This window comes from Takifugu rubripes, chromosome 3 (genome assembly GCF_901000725.2).
Source record: "Takifugu rubripes chromosome 3, fTakRub1.2, whole genome shotgun sequence".
NCBI lineage: Eukaryota > Metazoa > Chordata > Actinopteri > Tetraodontiformes > Tetraodontidae > Takifugu > Takifugu rubripes.
In genome coordinates, this window is record NC_042287.1 from 6,357,304 (window position 1) to 6,371,377 (window position 14,074).

The window sequence follows — 14,074 nt, forward strand, 5'->3', positions numbered from 1 at the left end:
AGTTTCAAAGAAGAGCTTCCCTTCCCTTCACTTTATCTTCTATCTCTTCCTTGTCGTGTCGGGCTGCTGTGCCCCGGCTGGCCTTTTTTGTTTTTCCCTCAGCTGATCCACAACAGGTTTTTCAAGATTCTATCCTAATGACGAGTTCCCTGCTTGAAATTATAACAGGGCTCAGTTTAAGAGAAACTCCTCCATTTCATTTCTGCATCCTGAGGTTCTTAAATGTAGAACTTTAGGATTGCTTCATCTGACGTTCTCCGACTCGTTCCGGTCTTTGGCTTTATGGTTTAGTTCCAGTTGTTCAAGTCTTGTCATTACTGAACGACTGTTTTGAGTCTACCTGGTTTCTGTCTGTTGTGTCAACAACTAATCTGGAATAAATGACTTTGTGTTGTGAAATTACAGGATTTGTAAAGCTGTAAAAGTGTATGATCTTGTGTAGAATTACACACAACTACTTTATAAAAATGCGAACAGTTTGGTAAATCGAAGATTTTTTTTTTTTTTTTTTACAAGAATTTGAGAATGGGAATATATTTACAGCACATTCAGGTATAGTTTTAATTCATGTTTATCATTTTGACACATTAGTCAAATATAGTTGCTTTACATACATATTTATTTCATTCTTGGTTAAAAAGTGTCTTTAATCAGCATTTTTCGTTGTCATTTGCAGTTCTTTGCTGTTACCTGGACCATACCTGCCGGGATGTGAAAACCTGTCTTAGTGGGTGGGATTGTAACGGAACCCATAATGCAGCTGTAATTTGTGAGCTCCAGCTGGTTATGGGGTCCGTTTCCATCCCACGACGCACAGAACATCGATGCTGCTGGCTGAAGTTGACTTCATTCACCCAGACTCCAGCCATCCGACAGACATTTTTCTAAATCACCATTTAGTTATAAACTGATCCATTTAATTGTAGTTAAAAACTTTACTGTTCAGTATGTGACAAAAAAGAACAAATCCCTGTAGAATACAGTATAAAAGGTACAATGAATCTATATCCAAGATGAGTAAAAAGAAAACTAAAGGTCTCTGCACTTTGAGCTTCTTTGGCGCTGATTCGCCGCTGATTATATCAGAGTAAAAAGGAAAGTGGAACCAACAGGAGGATTGTGGCCAACTCCGTGTTAGACTATGGCGATCTATTGGGAGATTATTGCTTCGCACCCACCAGGAGTTTTTCCTCAATGACACGTTTTCTCCCGGGTTGATCCAGGAAGTAAACGCAACCGGGATTTCCGTGTCAGCCAGGAATGACTCCAGGAGCAGCATCAGCTTGTGTAAGAAAATGACTCTGAGCTTCTCCTTATCAGCGTTTTCAAATCAATTTTTACCATTCTTGTCATGTGGTTTACCACACCCACGCTTTATGACAGCTCTGACACAGTTATAATCAGTGCATGTGCTTAATAAAGTTTCAAGGCAACAGTGACCAGGATACTTCTGTTCAAATTTTTGAGTGGATCAAATTTAGAATTCATAGTTGTTAGAAGGTGTAACAGATTCCTGTATTCACAATGTATGTGTATGCAGCAGTCAGCCAAGTTTTATAGCAGACACACACACACACACTTTGTGAGAACATTCATAGACATACATAATACCTGCCCAAGCTAACCTAAATCCAATTCTAACGTTGTCATTAAAATCAAGTCCGAACCCTTAAAAACACCTCTGAAGTTATGAGGACCAAGTAAAACACATCGCAAAGACACACACACACACACACACCGGGACAATTAGTGCGCTTCATTACCAAGGCTGAGCTGTAACAGGTCTGTTTTATATATAATGGACTCATTCTATTGCACTATCAGAGATATATTTGCGTGCTTTTTTAACCAGCGCTACTGTTTAATATAAACGTAGGAAGGACAAACCAGCAGATCCAAATAATTCAAAGGATACAAAAATGTAAAAAGGGAGGTTGGGCCTTGTGTATTATTAAGGCAATAACCAAGGCCTGTAGAATTAAGGGCAAGATGAGCAACACTGCTGGAAAAAAGGTTTAAAAATCAAGATGTTGGTGTAGGCACGAGTCAGCTTTGCTGGAAAGTGTTCCCTAAAGTACACCTTTTTAGTGACACAAGAAGCACCGTTCAGGGACCTGAAGGGAACCTCGAGAGTATCCTGTCCACCAGGTCAAGATGTCTCTGGTGGTTTTCTTTGTTGATCCGTTCATGCATTGCTGCCAACTGGCTTATCAGACTGGTTTGCATTTCTCTCTCATGGTCCATCAACCTCTGTAGCCGGGCGTCCTCCTGCGCCTGCATGGCAGCGTCCATCTCCCTGAGCTGGGCAACTGTTGCAGACACCAACGTAGAGACCTGCTCCATCACCGTGGTTCTTCGTCTTTTCTTCTCCTCTGGAACCGTGTATGCTTCAAAACAAAAGAAATGGCACAAAGCATCAGGGACACTTCAAAGGTGAATGAGGAGAATGCAGACGTCAGACGGCTCCGACCACCGATGACACGATTCTGGCAAGCTGTTTACGACCACTGATGATGCAAGATACTCTTAACAGCTTGACAATGAGAGTTTTGTTATCTCTGAAGAGTAAAATAAGCTAGCCTTTCATGGCTCGCATTAATTCAGCATCCTAGCAAACCTGTGTTTGCTTTGTCTATTGGTAGATTAAAAGGCAACACTTTGTAAACCAAGGATATCTATGTGTAACTTAATGTAAGAAAGGAATCTACAGTTTAAAATACGATTGTAAGTATGAATAAAAAAAACTATCTGAACACAAATGGGTGTATTACAATCGATCTACTCCACTGAACCTGATTGCAATCAGAAAGTTAATAAACTAAAGATCTTCTTGGCAAAGCACTTTTAAAACGTTACTCATTCTTTTTAAATGATCTATATACCCATATTTTCACAGCCATAAAGCGCACTGTAATAAAAGGCGCAGTCTCAGTTACGGGTGCTATATCTGTATTTAACACATATTAAGGCGCACCGTATTATTAGGCGCATGCTAAAACATCCAGTAAAAAATGAAAACGGAAGTAAAACAGTGAGTTTCGACACATTTATTTAACAAAATATTCATTCTCCCGCCACAAAACCATCAATTTTTTCATCGTCTGTATCTTAATTCAACAGCTGCGCTATTTCAACGTCCAACATCCCGGATTCCTCCTCTTCGTCATCTGAATCAGACCCACCGACCGGTTCATCCATGTTGGTGATGTGGCCGGGCGCGGTTATCTTGTCGCGGCAGTAGGTGCGGAAGATGGCCGCCCTCTCCTGGTTAGGTTTAGGGAAGATGGCCGCCCTCTCCTGGTAATCCGCGGGCAGCCGCTGCGCAACAGTTGTCCTTGCGCGTATGGAGAGATGCCGCCGCCTCATAAAGCGAAAACACCAAGACAGACCTCCTTGGAAGTGCTCAATGTCCATTTCTTCAGCAATCGCTTTGGCCTTTTGTTGAATGGTGACAGTAGAGACGCGCCTTCCAGTTGTTCGCTGTTCCACAACCCACCGTTCCACTCGGTCTTCCAGCTCGGGCCACCTTGCTTTGTTCCCGCGGAAACTCAGCGTCGTCTTCCTCACTTGGCGCAGTTCACTTTCTTGTTTTCTCCACTTTCTGACCATGGACTCATTCACATTAAAATGTCTTGCAGCTTCTCGATTGCCATTTTCAGCCGCATATTCGATGGCCTGCAGTTTAAAGTGAGCCTCATACGCGTGTCGCTTGACCGGCGCCATTTTAGGGGATCCTTACGCGTAGGTGTGCGGCTAATCGATGAGCGGAGCGATTACCGTAGTGCACCTACCAAAGGCACACAGCAGATTTTGAAACTCAGTCCACACACAAGGCGCTCCATATTATAAGGCGCACCTCAAAAATCTCAGTGTTTTAAGTGCGCCTTATAGTCGTGAAAATGCGGTACATAGAAAAAGAGCTATGAAACAACGCAGCACTTCGGTATCACACACGTTTTGATTTAAAACTAAAATAATGTCTTTTCCAGCAGTTTTACAGTGACATGTTTATACAGATAACAAATTTGAGAGATTTTATCAAATTCCTTCATGTTTGCGCATATAGTGTGTCCATATATATCTCAAGTGTTGGTGTCTGTTCTGAATCCACTTAATGAGAAGAAAAATCAGACTTACTGGTTTTGATGGGCTGTTTCTGTTCAGGGGGGCTGTATTGATCTTCCTCCTCGTCGTCCTCGTCTGCCTCTACAGGCTCCAGATGTTCGCTGATCTCCCGATCATCCATTTCATCCCAGAGGCTGACAACCACCTCATGGTGTTTCTCGTCCACCTCCGAAGTGGGGGGAGAATGCGCTGGAGGCGATGGGACGGATGGAGGTGAGGGACTTCTGTGCCGCTTCCCTGCGTTCGGAACGGGGGAAGAAGTCCCAAAAGCCTGGTGGCACTGCTCGTAAAACGGCCAGTTGACGCGGTCGCTCCCGCAACGGAGTTTCTGTTTGTGGTAGAGGGCGTACTTTTTCTTCAGATACTTGAGCTTACTAATCACCTGGACCTGAGTCCTGTACACCCCCCTTTCCGCTAGCATTTTGCTCACCCTGCTGTAAACGACACCGTCTTTCACCGTGCCTGTAATCGAGTTTCGGATTCCCTCCGAAGCCCGGATGGCCATAAGTTCCGTGATTTCGTGTTCCTGCCAGTGGACATTCTTTCCTTTTGGAGACAGAATATCTCTGGAGTCTCTTGACATACTGCAACCACGTTTTATCCCTAAATTTGCGGGTAGCGCTTTCTTTCTGCGTCACATGTCTGCGCCGGAAAAACACATTTTGATGGAAAAAACAAACCATCGCGATACGTAAAGACTTTTTCCCTGGGATAATTTTGGCATTTCCTGCTGCATTAAGCAAGGAATGATGAGTTTTGAACCGTATTAGTTCATATTTAGCTTCAACTGAGGGACACTCACAGCATCTCTGCAGCAATGATCAGAATATGACAGGACTCTGCGATATGCATATGGAATACTGTATTTAAGTTGCAGCCACCCAAATATCAGTTCTTCATTAAAGTATAACCGAAAACGAATAGTTGTTAAAGTTATAACGTACATTGATCGAAAAACAAATAGTACCTACCAGTAATGTAACATCATCCGATTGCAAATAGAATGTTTTACATTACGCCTCATTGTGATTGGAAGTGATTGTAATTTCCCCGCCCTCCACTTGGCGGCGCTGTGACGAACCGGTCTCCCCAGTAAGCATTTCCTCCAAGAGAACAAGTCGAAAACAACATTCAGCTAATGCGGTCCTGCGTGATGGTCAATAACCGCCATCGATCTGCGATTAATTTAGCCACGGCTGAAAATTGACATGCAGTTCCATCCAGATAGCACATCAAAGAGGAATATCTACGTGCCGGCATCTGAATCGGAGATATGATCCGGGTGAGGACGCGCTGATATCTTGCTGTAAAGCTCACCTGTTTGTGCCGTGCTGGATATGGAGAACATCGAGCAGCTTTCAGCCCTTCGCATCACTCCGACCGTCCGAGCTTTGAGCTCTGCGCTGCGAGGGAAACGGGAAAATGTCCCTGAGGGTAGTCAGAAGAACGGGGACAGAATCCTCTCGGAACCGGAGAAGCTTTGGTTTAAGGAGAGCACTGCTAAAAATCTGCGCACCCGGGACTTCTTGTCGCCGAGCACGATGCTCAACACGCTGTACGCGGACTGCGAGGTGAGTTTGACCTGTAAATGTTGGTTTTTATTAAATGTATAATAAGAATCTGTTTAACTATCACTTCGGTGTGGCTGTGTCTTTTTTAAAAGCGTGGACTGGTTGGAGAAATGTAGTTTTACTAGCTAGCCACAGCACAGATTTTACCTGCAACTTTTCGTTATAATAAAGCGTTTTAAGTCAAACGAGCAGATCTCATGACTCCTGTCAGTCTGTCTGTGAAGGCGCGATTGTTATTTATCTAAAACCAAATGCTTAGTTTCGCGTTGAATTTCACGTACTGAACTCACGAATGACTGGCAATAAAACTGACATTTGTAAATAGCGAAATGTCTCGGTGGCCACAATGTTCCAACATCTAGCAGCAGCCTGCGGCGGCAATTATTCTCCATGGGGGGAAATGTGGGTCAGACCAACATGCACAGATGCGAACCAACAACCATATAGAAGCTACTTTAGAGCTGTGTAGATCATATGGACATAGATATTAACCTCTGCATCCTCGAATGCTCATATTTAGGCACAGAAGCAGCAGAACCTATTTTGATAACATATAGTGTCACATCAACTTATATTATTCATTTAAACACCTTTCCCCCCCATGCATGCAGAAAAAGTTAAATATTCCACAGTCCTATTAAACTGATAGGGAACTAAAGATGATGTGCTGTGTAGTAACATAGATAACAGAAGATTTTGTATGACCAGGAAGGTCTAAATCATTTGTTATAACAGTTTTTTTCAGTTGTGTAATTTCTATAGAATATTAGCTGCTGTGGTGTTGTTTTTAGGAGTAAGATGTTTATATGATTATTGAAATGTCTGGTGGAGTGATTTTTTTAGTAGCCCAGAATGGACAAATGGAATTAAATATTAAATGTAGTGTTTATTAATATTGTATATAACAGAATCCTTTTTAAAACAAGCACGTGGGCCTGATTAAATATGTCCGATGTCATGTTGTTCACCAAAATATTGCCATTGTGAAGTTGCAATTTTAATACTACAACAGACGGAATATCAGCAAGAGAATACTGTCTCCTCAATAACACTTGGTGGTGCAGCATCAGTTTCCATCTCTTCCTCTATCCTCCTCTAATACTGACCTGAAATGGAAAGGCTCGGCCATTATGCTGACACGCTGAATTATTTATAGAGATGTGCAATCACCATATCTGAAGTGATTTATTTATTCCATCCATAACGTATATTTGTTTAATGCACCCAGGTTCCCCCTGCAGTGATGTCCAAGGTCACATCCCTCCGTGGAAGTGGAGTCCTCCCCATGGCAGCCGGGGAGGTCATGCGGGAGGGGTTGCGAGTGAGGGTGGATCGGGCTGCAGCCTTCAGAGCTGTCCTAGCAGGTGGAGCTACAGAGTACCTGAAGCCCTCAGGTCAGAAGCAAGGCTGTGTGGTGATCAACTGCCCTGCACTTCATGCCAAACCCAACACACCCACACCTGAGACTCTGACTCTCGGCCAACTCAGGACTGTTCTGCTGTCTGACCACGTGGGGGCGCTGTTGAGAAAGCAAGGGTGAGACTGCGCGTTAAATCCAGCGATTGAGCAGATGCTGATTATTTCATCGTGCTGTTAAAACATTAAGCTTGACATAACCTACTACTTAAAGAGTTTTGTTTCTACCAAAAGGTTATTATTTAAAAATGGTGATGCCATTGTGTGATTAATAACAAATGTTACATGTGTTAGATTTGCAGTGTCCTATTGCCCCACGCTTCCTGACAATAGCAAAATGGTCACCTTTCTCCAAGCTCTGGGTGTCAATTGGCAGACAGCTCCCACCAGCTGGTCCAACGAGGAGCGAGAGGAGAAGATCCTCGAGGCCCTGGAGAACTCCTCCTACAGAGAAAAGGAAACAGAGACAGGCAGGAGAAGCAGTGGAGGAGGAGGAGGAAGGAAGGCAGAGGAGGGGGAAATCGATGGAGAGCTCAGGGTGAACCTTAAAAGAGTGTTCCAGGAGGAGGGGCTTCTGGGGTACGATCCCAGCATTGGTACCTGCACAGGTGAGGCCACCACGGAGCTTGTTTAACGATGACATAAAAGCAAAGACTCAATAGGAGCCAACGTTCAATAGTGATCAAACGTTTTGTGGTGTGTTTGAAACACACGTCGCTTTAACAAAGATCCGTAATGTGTTACGAGCACAGATGATGATCCGATATTACTGTCTAGTCACTGAAAAAACGTTGAGAGTGTCTTTGCTTCAGTACACAGAGACGCTCTCTCCCACCTGGCCCAGCTGGACGGTGCCGCAGGGGACTGCAAAGTGAGAATCATCGACAAAGACACACCGATTCACATTCTGATTGATTTCTAAGGTTCACCTTTCCTTTCCTCTCTCTCTCTGTCTCTCTGTCTTCCTCTCTCTCTCTGTCTCCCTCTCTGTCTCTCTGTCTTCCTCCCCCCCCCCTTTTTCTCTATCTCTCAGGTGGCCAAAGTGACAACAGTGCACGTGACTTCCTGTCAGGACGAGTTCCGCCAGCAGCAGATGGCAGTGCTGTGGCGAGCCAGTGGAGCCGCACACACGCAGGTAAAGGGCACACGGTGGACGCTGCGGTGCACCGCGTTCTTGCTTGACCAGTGTGTGTCGATGGTTTCTGCAGAGACATCTGGTGTGTGGGCCCGTGAAGACTCCCGGCTCTCAGCTCACCGCCTCAGAGTACCTTCAGTAAGAAACGCCTCTGTTCAGTTTCTTATTTTCAGCTCCATCTTCTTTCTGTCCCCACTCGTCCTGTCCGGCTGCCAGACGTAGAGAATGACTGTAATCGCTGTACGGATCAGATTTGGGTATTTTTAACCGTGTGTAAATGAGGCTCCTCGTGTTTCTCTCTCCTGTCCTCCAGGCTGAGGAGAGGTCAAATGAAGGAGGCTTCCGAGATGAAATACGGGGATCAAGTCGAAGGTCAGTGGACACTTTTATATACATGACTGAAATGAAGAGGTCGGATTACTGCAACTGTAGGCGAAGAGACGCGACTGTTGTGATGTAGCACCGGCTCCTCTTATAGGTCAGACGTGGGACGACATCATCAAGGTCATGACATCGGCCACGGTCAGATTCGAGCTGCTCTCGACGGTCCACACCAGTCCAGTGAGTTGGCTCTTGTGGTGTGTTTGCACCTCGGCGCGCTCTACAGTCCAGTCACCTGGACGCCATTAGTCGAAACAAATAGCGGCTTGTCTGTCCAGGTGACGCTGGACGTGCAAAGGGAGGGCAGCGTCTCCATCAAAGGGCCGAGAGGAGGCGTGTTTGTGATGTACAACTGCGCCAGACTGCACACGCTGTTTGACAGCTACGAGAGGGGCGTGGAGAACGGTGAGATCCTGTCCGAGCCGCCAAAACCTTGAATGTGAGGAGAATGGAAGCGTGATCCTGGGTTGTCTGAATGTAGTAAAGGTTGCTTCTCTGCAGGTGTTTACCCAGAAATCCCCGAAGGCTCCCAGCTTGACTTCTCTGCTCTGAAGGAAGAGGTACCACTCTGGTGGCTTTGTTTAAAATGCTGTTTGTGCTGTTTGGAGGTAAACACAGCTGTGTTGTGACAGGGCGAGTGGCTTCTGCTGTTCAACTACCTGATTCCTTTCTCCGAGCTGCTGGACCAATCGGGACAGGCCTTAGACTGCGAAGGGGGAGGGGCCAGAGTCAATATCAAGACCGAACAGGTCGAGCGATGATACGTGCAGTCACCGTAAAGCGCACAGTGTGATGTTAAAGGTTAAAGGCTAAAACGTGTTTGTGTTTTACAGATGTGTAAATTTCTGGTGTCTCTCAGCAAAGACTTCAGCTCGTACTACAACAGAGTCCACGTGTTGGGGGTGAGCGGATATTGATTACTGCATTACTATTCTGCAAACGAGCATGTGTTCTAGATTAGATCGCAATGGGGGGGTTGGGGGGGGTCACCGTCAGCAGATGTTTGTCACTCCTTGTCTTTCTTCCTGATCAGGAACCGCTGCCTCACCTCTTCAACCAGATGTTTTGTCGCCTGTATCTGCTAAGAGCGTTGCGAGAGCTCTACCACAGCGCCCTGGACACCCTGAACCTTCCCCCCATCCGGCAACTATAGCCTCTAAATCGCACGCTCGTCCCTCCCCACCGGAACTCCACCTCAACCGTGCTCACAGTCACGGTTGGCGGCGCAGCTCCATCATTGACACCTTTCTTGTTCCTACAGCTGCTGGTAGCCAGGATACTGTAGCCAAAGGTGCTCTGGCTGAATTTTTAAAGACACTTTTAAAGATATTGCCACCAATCAGATGATCTTCATCCAAATGAAAGAGGAAAAAAACATTCTCAGATTTTTAACGATATTAATTGTAAATTGGGCTTTTCCTCCAGCTAACATGCAAAAGGGTGTTTAGGTATTGAGAGATTTTGGCTACTTTGACTGTACATTTCAGGCTCTGTGTACATCTGCAGGGGTTATTGACAAAAATAAAATCTCACAACCCATGATATGCCAGAATGACAGCCTAATGGGACTTAATACATCTTTTTAATTATTTTGCCACATCATCTGTCTGCATCTTGTTGCCGAGAAGCCTAATTCATAAGTTCCCGCCTGTCTATGTCCACAGTTTTTAATCACATATTATTTATTAATGCCGCACAAGTATTTATTGTCTGTTATAAGCGATCTGTACAGAGTGTATATATATATATATATATATATATATATATATATATATATATATATTCTGCCTCACCCTACTTTGATATTAACCAGGAACTTCAGATTAGATCGTAATCGTGCGTGACAAATCAAAGTATTATAACACGTGCCAATGAAACAGTGCAATGCATGATGTGACATGGTATTAAATATGTACGAAAACTTTTATGACCAACATGTTATTTGTACATTTTCCTGGTGGTGGTGGTGGTGAAGGAACTCTCAAATGTGAATTGTGTTGAGGTCTCGGCGCGTTGTGTTAAATGTGTTAAATGTGTTCTCGGTCAGTTCCATCTGCTTCACACTCTTCTAAAAGCAAAAAGTATGCAAACGTTGAAAATGTGCCATTAAATCTTGTTGCATGACACCTTTGAGCTCTGCTGCACGATTGGGAGGTTTCTAAGATTCTGTCTTGTTCACCAGTGTTGCATCCAGACCAGTGTAAAGTGTGGGGGTGAAAGAACAAGGAGTCCCCCCCTTTATTCTGATCTTTACATCTCTGACCTTAATATATCTCATCAAGAAAGCTTATACTCCCGTCCTCTTCTGCATGATGAAAAAAAAATCAACATTCTGTAACTGACCTAATGAATCCCTCACTACACACACTGCCCTGAGGCCACCGTAGGTCCAATAAAACACTGCATGGATATATTTATACTAATTATGGTCCTCTGTCACTCTTGATGGAACCCTGCTAATGTGATGTGCCTTTTCTTTATTTGGTCTTTTTGCTCACTCGCACTTCTCAGCTGCTGTTAATTTTACTCATTTATCTCAGTTACATCACTGTGAAGCACTGATTTTTAAAATCCCCCCGAGATGAACTAACTGATTACTACATGATATCCCGTTGATCACCTGACTGATTTTGTTTGCCAATAGCTGCAGTTCAGCCGTCCTTGGTTTTGTGTCTTTTCCATATTGGAATTCTTTTTCAATGTTAATTAGACATGCAAATATATGACTGAGTTAAAATATGCTGTTTTTATCACATGGCCGCCCCAAGAATGGGGTAGTTTTCCCCCTTTAATTGTTCTCATTAAATGTTTTGTGCCATTACAGTATTTGTGGGCCAAAAAGTAGATCAAACTCTGTGCTAAGCCTTCTCTCTCTCTCTCTCTCTCTCTCTCTCTCTCTCTCTCTCTCTCTCTCTCTCTCTCTCTCTCTCTCTCTCTCTCTCTCTCTCTCTCTCTCTCTCTCTCTCTCTCTCTCTCTCTCTCACACACACACACACACAGACACATATAAACATAACTCACATTAAACCCTTTTCCTTCTCAGCCCCGAATCACTCTGTGTGTATTGTATTGAATAATGCAACATGTTCACTTGGGATCAATAAATTGCTGACACCAGCTAATGCTGTTGGGTTTTTATAATTTTAGATGGTTTACAGTGTCGTTGGACTGAAGCATCAACAGTCCTAAAGGCTGCTGCTAATGAAGGGAATGATTGGTTGTGTTTAAATGAACGAGCAAATTAATCGACTCCCTAATAACGTTATTGGATCAGTTCAACCCCAGTTCAGGTCACCAATAGCAGTTAACGTTTGTCCTCAATATGCCGACACAGGCGATTATCAGAATTTGAACCAGGCTGGTAATTTTCGCATGATAATTGACACCGTTATGATCATCCTCTCAAGGATTCAGCTGTAGCTGGCTGCAGTACTGCACCGTGGCCACACGGTGGCAATGTTACAACAAAACCGATACACGAACACGCCACTGACACCAGCTGCAGGGTGTATGTGAGTCTCATCGCATCGTCTTGGACCCGGGTGTGTATTCTGGTTGAAATATACTCTATGTAAGTTTGTTTTCATGCCTGATTGTCCAGAATGTCCTGTCTTCTGATGAAGGTTGCTGTGGTTACACCTACAGCGCTAATTAACGAGCCAGCTGTGTGTTTGAACGCTCACATTAGTAATTTATGGTCAAATAGGGTGAGTGGCTGCTTAAATAACAGGGTTTGTGCTGTAAGATTTATGTGCACAAATGGAATATAATTTCCATATAGATTTTCTTTATTGCGTCATGAGCACCCCCAGAGGGGCTGTTGAGTTTTTATGACTTTGAGTGTCTTCTATAGTGACAGTTGAGGGTCTTGGCGAGTGAAGAAGCTTGTTTTTTTTTCTTTTTTGGTGAATTTTGCTGCCCCCATTAAAGGGTGGTGACAGTATTGTGTTCAGCTACCTCTCATCCGCCTTATCCCCTTTATATAAATCCCACACATTAGACATTTAAGGGGGATAATTCACCCGAAAAGTAAAGAAAAATGTAGAGTGGCCAAGCCCAGGAAATTAGAATGCCACCACACTTAATTAGAATGTCAAGCATTGTAGATTCTACCATAAGAGCAGTTTGACCGAGGCAGGGAATGTTTGTATTCCGCACGAGAAGTCGGGAGAAAAATGTTGGGACGTGCTCCTACTGCTTGGAATCGCTCATGAAATAAATATTGCTGGTCTCACTGCACACTTCAAACGACTTACACGGATAAACATCTTCCTAGATGCCTTAATTAAGCTACATTCGGATGCTTCACACATATTGATGTGCTGTTTTTTCATAATAATATTTCTTAAAAATGATGCTTAAATGATGGATGTTCACGGCAGAAACTCTTATTTTTGGATGGTATCATCCTCAAGTGGGCAAAACAAGTAAAAATCAAAAGCAGACAGAACACCAGACAAATTACAATGAACATTTTTTTTTACTGTGCAGTCAGAGCACATCCAGGAGGCTTTATCTTTTTTCCATCTCCCTCACTGCCAATCAGAAAGTCCCCCATACAAGACCCCCACTTGCTTGTCAATCACCACCCTGGGGCGATGGGCTGGAGCGAGACAAAAGAGGACGAGAGCAAGCGAAAGCAAGGGAGGATGAATCAGGAGGGGGGAACCGATGTGAGAGTGGCTTAAAAAAACTAAACAAACCACAAGGATGAGATGCTGGAGAGAGCCGAGCATGTGGAGTCATCGCCGAGTGTAGATCCGCTCTCTTGAAGAGAGATGAATGAATGGGGTCAGGGACGCCCCAGAGAATACAGAGAGAGAGAGAGAGAGTAACTAATCAACAATGTGACTTGCTGCTAAAAATATAAAAAGAATTATGATGACAATCCTCTGATGAGAAACCTGCAGGTAGGATTCAGCAAGTGTGAAACGTTCCGGGCTGGAAGTTGCTGATGTCAACAGGGCTTCATAAGGTGGTGCCTGACTCAAGTTCAACTTTTAAAACGGAATCCAGTTGATTCTAGTTGTAGTGATTATTTGCATAGGTAAAACAAACAAACAAACAAAGGCCTGACATCAAGCCTCGGGGGTCCTGCGTCATTTGGGTCACGTTCCAGAGTCCTCAGCTGGATTCAGAGCAGAGGCCAGCTCGGTTTGGAGGCTGTTTATTCTGCTTCAGAAATCAGCCTTGAGCAGAAACTTGATGTGAGTTGTCGGCTACATCTCAGCCTGACCCGAAGTTTCCGGCAGAACCGAACGATTCTGAGGAGATTTCTCTCCTGGGTTTTATATACTTTAACATTCATGCTGAAAGGAAAAACGTCAGGGCACTGAAAAATAAATATGTGATGCACACCGGAGCATCCACCTGGGTTCGAACCTTCCTATGACATTTGGTATTCAAATGAATTTGTAGCTTAAAAGGCAAATCTGCTCGTGCAGCT

At 44.1% G+C, this 14,074-nt stretch overlaps 2 protein-coding genes across 3 annotated transcripts; one reads left to right on the forward strand and one right to left on the reverse strand.

The window, feature by feature from the left end:
- Positions 1-536: 536 nt before the first annotated feature.
- LOC105419973 (uncharacterized) lies at positions 537-5,028 on the reverse strand. Of its 2 annotated transcripts, XM_011621799.2 has the most exons (3): positions 4,556-5,028; positions 4,138-4,453; positions 537-2,387 (listed from the first exon to the last, which is right to left on the reverse strand). In XM_011621799.2, the coding sequence occupies exons 1-3, from the start codon at positions 4,706-4,708 to the stop codon at positions 2,107-2,109; spliced, it is 750 nt and encodes a 249-aa protein (XP_011620101.1). In that variant the 5' UTR covers positions 4,709-5,028; the 3' UTR covers positions 537-2,106. The 2 variants fall into 2 exon arrangements, with proteins under 2 accessions (XP_011620101.1, XP_011620100.1); XM_011621798.2 differs by having other exon boundaries at positions 4,138-5,028.
- Positions 5,029-5,254: 226 nt separating this feature from the next.
- On the forward strand, positions 5,255-11,750 carry dalrd3 (DALR anticodon binding domain containing 3). The gene is made up of 13 exons (XM_003963033.3): positions 5,255-5,696; positions 6,925-7,232; positions 7,407-7,720; positions 7,925-7,983; positions 8,146-8,247; positions 8,321-8,385; positions 8,561-8,619; positions 8,726-8,808; positions 8,907-9,033; positions 9,130-9,188; positions 9,261-9,377; positions 9,462-9,530; positions 9,662-11,750. The coding sequence occupies exons 1-13, from the start codon at positions 5,463-5,465 to the stop codon at positions 9,779-9,781; spliced, it is 1,716 nt and encodes a 571-aa protein (XP_003963082.2). The 5' UTR covers positions 5,255-5,462; the 3' UTR covers positions 9,782-11,750.
- The last annotated feature ends 2,324 nt before the right edge of the window (positions 11,751-14,074 follow it).